The 11,944-nt window shown below is 38.5% G+C and overlaps 2 protein-coding genes across 2 annotated transcripts; both read right to left on the reverse strand.

Annotated features, from left to right (window-relative positions):
• Window positions 1-1,103: 1,103 nt before the first annotated feature.
• On the reverse strand, window positions 1,104-2,135 carry LOC134499481 (prolactin-releasing peptide receptor-like). Its single transcript, XM_063306147.1, has one exon. It carries the CDS (start codon window positions 2,133-2,135, stop codon window positions 1,104-1,106), a length of 1,032 nt encoding a protein of 343 aa, XP_063162217.1.
• Window positions 2,136-9,856: 7,721 nt separating this feature from the next.
• Window positions 9,857-10,909, reverse strand: LOC134499482 (prolactin-releasing peptide receptor-like). Its single transcript, XM_063306148.1, has one exon. The coding sequence runs from the start codon at window positions 10,907-10,909 to the stop codon at window positions 9,857-9,859; it is 1,053 nt and encodes a 350-aa protein (XP_063162218.1).
• Window positions 10,910-11,944: the final 1,035 nt, after the last annotated feature.

Below are 11,944 nucleotides of genomic sequence, written 5' to 3' on the forward strand. Positions count from 1 at the left end.
GTGAAGGTAAACAGGTAAAGACAGAGAAATCAGCACAGGGTCCATACAGCAAACTCAGAAACAAAGATGTGATCATGCTCTGATTTATAGGTTGAGACAAATGCAAATTGCTTAAGCCTTTTATAGTATAGAAATTCAGTTAATGGAAAAACCAGACTAGTTGGCATTCTGTTCCTCAGACATCTTATTCATTGCGTGTGGCCCTGCTTAAATTTTTCTCCCACAGATCAAGGACCTTTGTGGATAGAGGTGGTCCATCCTTTTTTTTATCCTGCATAAGAGGTCTGACCTAATCACAGCCTTTCCAACAATGAAGGTATGCCTGAATTTTAACCATTTAGCAGCCACAAATTAGCATTTGCAGATTTGCAGTCTATTTTCTTCAAGTGAGACAGAAGATCCAAATGAATGGGATCTCTGCTGGCAACCCTCATCCAAGGTTGTATGATTCAGCTACCTTGCTGAAGCTAAGCCCACGTGTGGTTCTGGGCTTCAAGAACAACATCTATGTTACTTTAAAGTTCATGACTGAGAAAGATTTATTAATTAATGTAAATGTTTTTATGACCATTCCTCTTTCATATTTGTAGAAATTTACCCACCTACCCCCCCTCTCTCCCCTCTCTTTCTGTCTCTCTATAGATATATGCATGCAAAATATGGTAGCAGTAAGAATAGGCAAGCTCATCAAATCCCACCATCTGCCCCACACCACAGTCCAGTTAAGTCATCCTATAGCATGGCATGGCTTATATGGATTCAGCAGTGGGGGCACTTTTTTTCAGCTTCCTTTCTTACTCATTACAATTCCTTTCTTTGTACCCCTGTTACTTCCTCATAAAACTCATACTGTTTTTCTTATATTTTCCCCCCATACACGCATATGCAATACGTTACCCAATGAGCCACTGTTTTGAAACAGTGATTATGATGAGTATATTGTGCTAAGTAAGAAAACGTATAACCATGGCCTTCATTGATACAATTTATTAGTGTCAAAAAGTACTGTTTTATGCGACATCATCCATGTTTGGTTAAAATTTCACATCAGGTACAGCATAGCAAGAGCTTTTTAAGTAGAGAAATGAGAAGAAACCCCATGTTTACAAAACCATACTAGCCACAATGCAATTTGTGGCAGGTCCTATCTTTTTTCGCCTCCAAGCAAACATTTTCTTGAGCTCCCCCCTAAAACGATCATGTAGCCAGGCATAAAGGAAGGCATTTGTGCAAGCTGACATCATTGCAAACCAATGACAGATGAGCTGAATAAGGTTAAAGTATTGCTTGTCTATCAGTTTGATCTCAACATCTTTGATTACATTAAAGATATGCAGTGGCAGCCAACAAATTCCAAAGGCAGTGACAACTAAGACAAGCAGACGAAAGGTCTTCTTCCGCTTAGCCCGGTCACACTCCACTTGGCTCCGGGTAACATTACCAGGAACAACTCGGTTTTTCAGCTTGATTGAGATCCTCAGGTAGGAGACAGAGATCACCATTAAGGGCAGAACATAGGTGAGGATGAGGGTGCTGTAGGCATAAGCTAAGCGATCCCTCTTCCTATTGAACCAAAATTCTTCACAGATGGAGAAGTCCAAGTCTGGGAATTCTGCATGGTAAGTATGGACCATGGCTGGGGCAGCCAGCATGCAACTCAGCAGCCAAACAGCAGCCAGGATATATGCACAGATGGGTATGGTTAGTCTCCTCTGAAGGGGATAAATCATGGCAAAGTACCTGTCTATAGCAATGACAGTCAGGGTGAAGACAGACACAAAGACAGTGACTGGCTGCATCAGAAATACAAAGTAGCACATGAAGTGTCCATAGATCCATCCTCTGGGTTCAAAGGTGTATGCCAAAGTCAGGGGCACACATGTGGCACACATAAGCATGTCTGAGAATGCCAGGTTGCCCACAAGGAAGTTGGTGACATTGTGCATCTTTTTGGTCTTGCAGATAACATAAATAAGGAGATAATTCCCAATGATGCCAACAAAAACCACCAGAGCGTAGCAAGGAATAATGAGAGGCTTAAAGTACTGGACAAGCTGGAGCCCCAGGAAGAGATTGCTGGTGTTGTTCTGGATTGCAGAAAGAAAGCTCTGGGAGGTCAGATTCTCTGGATCCATTTCTCACTGTTACAGTTTTCTTGCCAATAGAATTAATTTGAGCACAATGCACCCACAAGCATGCCCATATTGCCATTAATTTCTTTAATCATCTTGGATGATGGACAGATTTTTATCTTCGGCTTAGCCACCTTACATTTACACATATTCATCTGCAAAAGAAAAGATGCGGAGGTAAGCCTCAGCAGACACTTCCTCACACTTAGGAGTAGTCAGATACACTCAGTCCACTGGGATTCTCTGTTTCTTCCACATGAAACCAACTCATTCACTTCACAAGCATGCTCAGTACATCAGTATTACACTAAGAACTGTACTTACAGTTGTTGTCTTCAGAAGTAAGATCAAGTCTTTGTACCTGTCATTTTGCATCTGCTTCTTCTATTTTCATTTGATTTTCAAATCCATGATCAGCTAAAGCACCTTGTAACAGCAAGTGGGAAGGAGAGGGCAAGCAAGCTGCATTTGATGAATTAAAATACATAGATTGAGGTCTTTTAGCATTCTTTGCTATACATATTCAAAATGAATTCGAGGGGAGAGATTCTCTTCATTTGTTGCGTGCCTTCGCTAGAGTCTGTGAATCTCTCATTTCTCTCTTGCTCCGCAAGCCATCTCAGAACTGCTTTATCAGTGAGAATATCTGAGCTCAGGCCCGTTGCTGAGTTTCCTGCTAACAGCCCTGAAAGAGAGTGAGCTTTGGCACGGGCTGACTTTTAAAAAAGGGAGTGATACTAAATGATTGAAGTAATAAAAAAATACTATCACCACTAGAGGGAGTCAGCTACATGGAAATGGAAAATCTGTCCTGCAGTTGGTGAGTTATATTGAATAATAATTAATTATAGGTGTGCCATGGGTTTGTGTCAGGTTCCATCAGAGCTTAATGTGTTGCATAAAGTTTGGAAAATAAAGTCCCCATCTGCTTAACTTATATATTCTCTGTATTTGTACTGCCAAGGGAATGAGCAATATGTATTATGAATCTAATAGACTGACCATAGTCAGACTGAAAATTTTGTTTGCTTCAGATAATCACTTGAGCATAGAGATTTAGTTGCATGATGCCATATACTTTGGTATTTTATTTATTCTCTGTTCTCCTGCCTCTTTTCTTATTTCTAACATTCTTTGCTGGAAAATGATTTAAGTTCAATAGGCATTCAAGGGGTGGGTTGTTTTCTAATAGTAATTCTACATCTTCTGTTTCCTGCGTTCAGTGAGAGGGCATGCATTATCTTCTCAGAGAACAGCCACACGGAAATCTATTTTAGTTATCACCAAATATTGACCATCAGAGGAAATAATTTTATAGCCCTCAAGTATAATCATATTCAGAGCTTTGCTCTTTTTCCCAAGATAACTTGTATTATATTTAAATTATTTGCTTTGCATCAGTAAATGCCATCAGCTTGATTTATGATTGTTCAGAGATTAACTCATCCTCTATAGTGCCATGCATATGAATTCTAGTTTCCATAAATAAATAAGATAAATAACTAACATAAATAAATAACTGAGATTGGAGAGCTTGGCAGATGTTTTCAGACTAATCACTGAAATTCAGATGGCTCTGGTTTTAATAACTCCTAACAGGGGCATAAAATAAATCAAAATTGTGTTATAACCATGCAATCAAAGCTCTGTTCATTTTTTACAGGAACACACAACGGCCTCAAGTTGTACATCTTTGTCCAGCCCTAGAAAGGCACAGTGCTTGAAAGAATTACAATTTTGACTCATTATCAGTCAAAAGTTGTCATCCAACAGGACAGCATAACTAATTTATCTGTTTCTATTCAACTTTAAGTAGTGTTTTCATAACAACTGAATCGGTGGAATTCCTAGTTGCAGGGTAAATATAGAATGGTAAATTCTCACCTAATGACTAAGTAACCGACTAAATAGTGAGACTAACTCTGAAAACTTAAGATTTAGGGAGTTATTTTTGTGAGAAGTAGGGCATCTATCCAGAAGTTAAAACTGTTATTTGTAAATGTGTTATATAATACATTTTATCTCTCCAAGATGTTTAACCATAAAACCATAGAATGTAAGAGTTAAAATGTACCTTGGAGATCATCTAGTCAAACCCTCTGCCCATTGCAAGAATCCACGACTACAGCATTCCCCATCACTGAATATCCAGCCTCTTCTGCTTCTAGCTAAGGAAAATCCACCACTTCCCAAGGCAGTCTGTTTCAAGGACGTCTGAACACCTCTTACCTTTAAGAATGTTTTCCTGATGTCCAACCAAAATCTACTTAGTTGTGATTTAAACTCATTGTTTCTTGTTCTGTCTTCTGGAAGAACTCTGAATAATTCTGCCTCATCTTTAACATGACAGCCCTTCAAACACTGGCAGACAGCTATGGCGTCTCCCTACTGTCCTCTTTTCTCCAGATTAAACATATCCAATGCTTCCAACCATTCCTCATACATTCCTTTCAGACCCCTTATCATCTCGGTTGCTGTCCACTAGAAATGTTCCAGTTTGTCAATCTCTTTCATAAAGTGTGGTATCCAGAACTGGACACACTATTCTAGGTGCAGTTTGACTAGTCTAGAACAGAGATTTTTATACTATTTTTCTGTTGATGCATTCTAAGATTGCATTTGCTTTTTTTTTTTTTGCAGCTGCATCACCCTGTTGCTCCATGTTCAGTTTGTGATCCACCAAGACATCCAGGTCCTCTTTGCATGTACAGTATGGCCCTTCCATCCTATATGCATGCCTTTGATTCTTCCTACCAAATGTAGACTTTGCATTTGCCTCTTCTGAAATTAATTTTGCTGGGGTTTGCCTAATATTTCAGCTTCTTAAGGTCCTCCAGAGCCTTGATACTGTCCTGTATCTTTGGGTCATCTGAAAATTTGATAATCTGCAACCACCAGGCAATATCTTTATAAAGCCTATTGTTACTGAATCTTTATAGCAAAAAAGTCAGCTGATCAATAGATGGCAGCAAATAGTTCAAGGGTTCACTATATCTTTGTTGCCATGAAGTCATCCTCTGGATTTTTGCAGCCCAGATCAAGTTCTCCTAGTAAAGTCTGCCATTTTGGAAACCTAAAATGCAAACAGGCAGTTTACTAGCCTGAACATTATCTGTTCCAGTGCACTGGGTGCTAGTTTGCTTCCAGGTCCAATTCAAGGTGTTAGTTATCCCCTTTAAAGCCCTACATGGCATGGGTCCAGGTTACCTGAGGGACCGCCTCACCCCCATTACATTGACCCATTCCACCCAGTCAGGCAGAGAGGGCATGTTATGGACCCTGTCCATGAGAGATGGTTGATTGGCAGGGTCCAGCAGGAGGACCTTCTCTGCTGTGGCACCCGACCTCAGGAATAAGTTATCCCCGGAGGTGAGGCAGGCCCCCACTCTCCTGGCCTTCCTGAAGGGGGTTAAGACATGGTTGTACCACCTCGTTTGGGGTGGGAAGGGGAAAAGCCAATCATGGGGGTGGTTGGCACCTTGATGGGGCCAATGATGAGACTGTTATTTGCCATTTTGGACTTTATATTTTATATTTTGCATTTTATATTTATGTGTATTTATATTTATATTGTATGGTTTTAATGATATTTTAGTCTTTTATCTTTAACTGTTTGTAAACCTCCCAGAGTCGTCATAATACAAGATGGGCGGTAAAGAAATATGATAAATAAATAAATAAATATCAGAACTTCCAGATCCATATGGACATTCACACAATATGCAATAAAATAGAAATCCACAATAATTAGTACAAGGGAAAAAATGAAATGAAAGAAAACATAAAAAATGCAAAAACAGTTAACATCTTAGAAGGAGAAGAGGAATGCCTTTGATGGTCAGCAAAAGGTACCAGGTAGGTATTCCATTAGCTGGGTACCATCACAGATAAGACCCTCTCCCATTTAGCCACCCACCTCATTTAATTAATCAAGGAGCCCTTGACACGTCATTCATTCAATTTGCATATTATTGTACAGTAAATTTCCAGAATTGGTTTGCTAACAGCTACTGCAGTTTTTTACAGTCCAGATCTGGTAGCCAACTTAGTCTTCCTGAATGTGTATGGGAACTGGAATATATACACACACACACATACACACACCCATACACATACACATACAGACACACTTTACCAAATTTTGTAATGACTTTAAAATAGATAGAATATCACTAACTGATTACACATTTTCTTATGATTGTATTAAAACAGTCATAATTTATTCAAAGATGGGGGAAGTTTGTCATGTGAAATGAAGCTACATTGATAGTTTATGGATCAAGACCATTTACAACCATTCCAAATTGGGCTAATTAAAAAACATGGTTATCTGTGGGTCATGTACATACAGGCTTTGCAATATTGCATCTCTCTCTCTCTCTCTGTCCCCTCATCCTGACAGAGCAAATAATTTTTCCAGACCCAATCTAAATATTTCTCTGAACTTTAGATCCAAGCTTTATCTGCCATAGCTAAAGTTCAGTCCCTGTTATGCCTCCTTGCCAGCCTTCTAATACTGAGAAAAAGTCAGGTGTAAATGGTGAGAAAGAGGAACTGATGTTAGATTTCTCTCTTCAATATAAAACTTCTGTTTCTGGCCTCCTTTCAGTGAGGCCTCTGGAGCTACCACAGTAGTTGCTAAGAAATGTTGACAGTAGGTAGTGTATCACTGAATTGTAGCAGTAACTATTCCAGGAACTCTGTGGGGTTACATCAAAGCCTTTTGGTGTTTCCTGGATTGGGCAAGGCAGGCCTCAATTATTCCAGTGTGTTTTTGCTTCCTCTGTCTATCTTTCTTTTTCTGTTCACCAGCTACATTTCATTGCAACTTCTCTCCCCTATGCCTGCCCACTCTATCTCTTTTCCTTCCATTTTTATGTACCTATATATTTCTTATTCTTCCTTTTTCACCGGCACATCAATGATATTACTGTTTTGCTTACCCTACTTTCTCTCTCTCTCTCCTGTCCCTCCTGACTATGCTGATGCTGTGTTATGATTTGAAAGGGTCATTTGACTAATTAATAAACATTAAACAAACTATCCCTGCTGCTGTTGCTGGTTCACCTGTCATCCAGTCTGTGCAGACATAAGGACAGGGAATATATGAAGCTAAGAGTTGTAGGATAGGGAGGAATGTGGCAGGAAGTGAGTAAAGGAACATGGCAACCTAGTGAAATATGGTGTGTGTGTGTGTGCGCGCGCGCATATGTGTGTGTGTGTGATTTTTCTTACTGCTGCAGCTGCTTCCTTCTTCATGATCTCTTCTAATGAATTATATGGATGTCCCGCTATTGACAGAATTCAGGAAATAGGAAGCAACTGCAGTGGGAAGCAAAATTAAAAAAGAAAGGAAAAGTTATATAAACCAAAGTATTATTATTCAATTCTTAATATACATCACTCTTACACTTTCTGCTCATATTTAGCCTTCAAAATCCTGCTCTAATACCTCTCTGATACAGGTCCTTTGTTGGATTCATCTGTTGCTAAAGGCTTTCCCTGTTTGTCCTGACCACCTTGACCAGATGTTTTCCATTGGCTGGCTTTCTTTCTCTTTCGTTTATTTAGACTTAAGGTACAGGGTGCTTGTACATTTTCAATAGTAAAGCAGACTTCACATGTCTTTTTCCACAAAGGTCCAAGTCTAGCTTTCTTGATTTAGTAGTTTAATTTAGAGTAGGACTGAGGGGGTGGGGAAAGAGAGAAACTTTCTTGTTACTATAGACTTGCAAAAACCCATTTCACTGTATTAAATGTATTTAATTAAAGGTACTTAATTTTTCAATTTAATTTTTCCCTCAGGTTATCCTTTTTATTATGATTCCATTTCTTTGTATGGAGAGTAGTCCACTGTGTTTCAGAAAGCCAGTGAGGCCCAAATCACTCCTATACCCCTTTGTAGAAGACCATTTACCTGCTTATGAATACTGTCCAGAGATCAATAGATTTGAACATAGTATGGAATGTCCTTGTCTTATTTTTATGTCATATAATTAGAGTAAATGATTTATATGCCATTCCATGTTCTAACCATTAAAAACCATTTTCCATTGAAAATGTTCTTTCTTATTATTATCATTGTTTCTTAGGTATTGGGAATTTTTGGACAAAAACGTAATATCTATTATTGGATACAGCAGGAGCACAACCACATTTTTATATAATTGCTCTAAATTTTTAAAACTTAAATGGTCTTGAGCAGATAAAACGTTCTCCGTAGAACATAGCCTTTTATACTAGAATCTCAACAGCAGTTATGCACATATTCATAATTTTTTTAAAATGTTGATTCATATTGTTCTCTTACCATCCCTGCAGTTCTTATAAGAATTGGCTTTATTAGAAAAGTACATTAGAGTTCATGCTTGATGTAAGACATTTATAATACTTTTCCTATATACGTCTTTTTTCAGATGGTTCTACACAATTTAACTGTAAATTCACAAATTTATACAGTGACATCTGTTTCATCATCAGTAATTCACAAATGAACATGAAAACTGGATCCACTGAAAAGTGTTCACAAGGCTGAGAGATGAAAATAAAACCTGTTCTTTTGACTGTTTCGCATATGAAAATTGTTGCATATAGTTGGAGTTAACTGGGAAATAATTTCCCTCAAGTTTCCCCTTTGATTAAGATATAGCAATTCTTCATCAGTCCTGGAGCATCAGAATGGATGTTTTCCATGTTTCTGTACAATGTTAAGTCAGCTCATACTTTCATGAAGGATAATTGTGTTAGTCTGTTCACACATAAAGAAACGGGCACTTTAAAGGTTAATATATTTATTGTGACTTATGTTTTATGGAGTAAAGTCTACTTCATCATATCCATGAAGCACGATCTTTATTCAGAAAATGTATATACACATGGATATAGATGGAGGAAATGAAATTGTGCAGTTAGAAATAGAATGCCAAAGTAACAGACTGTGACAAATATATTAAAGCATAAATTATGTATATAAGTAGTGACAATTAATAAAACTATGTTAATGGTTAAAAAAAAATTATCATAGCTATGTTTACTGACATACATTACCTTTCTTAACAATGTAAAGAAGTTTAAATGTTAAATGTTGCATTCCCAAACCTCTCACGTAATACTATACATTAGTTAAATGTATTTTAATATTAAGTTAACCATGTTTGTATTGCTTCCATAACTACTAATTCTTGATGTATGAATCAGATGAGGTGAGAGATGGAATTCAGCATTTCCAAGCAATTATAAATATAGGAAGGATTTAACAGGAAAGATTTAAATGACCTTCAGAAAGGAAGGAGCTGTAACATGTGGCATGAAAAACTAACAATGTTATAGGATGTGCAGCATTACTTATATAATGTGTATAATACTTGCAATATTTTCAGTGAAACTTTAACAGCCTTTGTAATGTAGCAGAATATTTTTATAGATCAAGAAAAGAACAATTCCTACTGCCACAGACTTTCACTGATACCAAAAATGAATTTATTAAAAATGCATTTTAACCCCAGTTGCTCCTCACTGCCAGGTTTTACATATGAATATGTTTCTGGCAGTTTGTTTGTTGTTTTTACAAGCCTGCCATTTTACACTCACACACACACACACACACACACACACAGAGGCAGGGTTTGGCTATTATTTTCAACACAGAACTGCTCCTATTTTCAACATGTAATCATTAAACTGTAAAGACTCTTGTCTGTCACAAGACCAGGTACACTTATTGATCAGATAACAACACTTACAGTCACACTTTGCCCAGAAGGAGCTACTCTCTTGGGCCAGGCAAGTAATTTTTTAAGCTCTTCCCTAAAGCTATCATGGAGCCAAGCATATATAAAGGGGTTATAGCAGGCAGAACTCATAGCAAACCAATGGCAAATCAGTTGGATGAGGCTGAAATAATAAGCATCAATTGCATTTATGTTAATGTCCCGAATAAAGTTGAAGGCATGGAGGGGAAGCCAGCAAACTCCAAAGACCACGACGACCATGACCAACAGGCAGAATGTCCTCTTCCGCCTTGCTCTGTCCCAATCTGCCTGGTTTTTAGTGACACTCCCAGGCATCACCCTGTTTTTTAGTTTGAGTGAGATCTTAATATAGGAAATGAGGATGGCCAGCAAAGGGAAGAAATAAGTAATGAGCAGCAGGCACAAAGCATAGGTTTGTCTCTGGTGCTCTTGCTCCCTCCAGAACTCCTCACACAGGATGACTCCCTGCTGATCCAGCTCCACATAATAGGTATGTGTCATGGCTGGCAATGCCAAGCAGCAGGACAAAATCCAGATGAAGATAATCATATAAACACTAAGCTGAAGGGAGACTCGGCGTCGCAGGGGGTGTATGATGACAATGTACCGGTCAACTGCAATGGTGACCAAGGTGAAGATAGAGACATAGACAGTGACTGGCTGCATGAAGTAGACAAAATAGCACATTGTGCTGCCAAAGATCCAGCCACGTGGCTCAAAAACATAGGCAAGAGTAAGTGGGATACACGTGGTGCACATCGCCACATCTGAAAGGGCTAGGTTCCCAATGAGGAAGTTGGTGACATTGTGCATCTTCTTGACATGCAGAATGACATGGACCAGGAGGCAGTTCCCTACCATCCCAATAATGACCACACCTGTGTACAACAGGATGATCAGCAATTTGAGTCGCTGCACCAGCTGCAAACCCTGGAAAAATATATTGGTCCCATTCATAGCAGAGTTGAGGGCTATTGCACTGGCATTTGTAGGCATGGTGCTAGAACCTTCAGAGGATGCACACATTTTGGCCTGCAAGATAACAAACAGTAGTTGTAAGTATGCTCTTCAGGCACAGTCCACTTATTATAAGTGTGGATTACTATCTCTAACTTGTATCTCATTTACATTTGTAGTCCCCAAATCTGCTGCCTCTTATTATAAAATGATCATTTTCAATGTCAGGAAAGGTACACACACACAGTCTGATTTTTTATTTTTAGCAAGCGAATGGGCACACATTTTAAAGCAAGTTTCATCCCTCATACTGTTTAACATTACCATGGGATTAATTTCAGACCTGCCCCCACCCCCATTTTCATTTAGGCTGTTGAGCTTCCATGCAGCCTGCTGTTTGGAAGAATGAAAGGAGTCTCAGAAGGAGAAAGGAAGGGTCAGAGAAGAATGGGTGACCCACTAAATGTTGACTTTGACCACACCTATGGCTTAATTCAGCCCCACCCACCCCTTGTGGCTCCCCACAGATAAATGTTTTGAAGCCAAATGTTAAGAAGGGGCAGTTTTCAGCACCCAGTAGTACTAAAGGCATGGCAGATAGATATAATATGAAGGAAATTCAGGACAGACCAATGAAACATTTTTTAGGGGTTCTTTGTGTGTGTGTATGCACATGTGCATGAAAAGGTGATTTTCAGGAATATTCAAGCCTGCAAGATCCCCTTGTTAGTTACTTTTGATTTCCTCTGCCATGTTATAATGCACTTGATGAAAGAGGAGGCTTTCTAAAATAAAATTAGATTTTACATGCTGTAAAATCATGAACATTAAGATATTTGACTTTCTTAAGATGGAGTTCATTATTCCTGCAAACTGGTACAATTCTCTCGGCTCAGTCTTTTAACAAATTGACTGGGAAAAAATGTATGGCTTTCTAACATCTCCCCTGCCCCCCCAACACTAGTCTTTCAAATTCTTAATAATAATAATAATAATAATATAATTCCATCAATAAACAAGCTATCATCATGCAAATAGACAATCACCATCATCATCATCATCATCATCTAGAAACTGACACAGATTGTGATCAGTCTATATTTC

The sequence above is a fragment of the Candoia aspera genome, chromosome 6, assembly GCF_035149785.1.
Source record: "Candoia aspera isolate rCanAsp1 chromosome 6, rCanAsp1.hap2, whole genome shotgun sequence".
Taxonomy (NCBI): Eukaryota; Metazoa; Chordata; class Lepidosauria; order Squamata; family Boidae; genus Candoia; species Candoia aspera.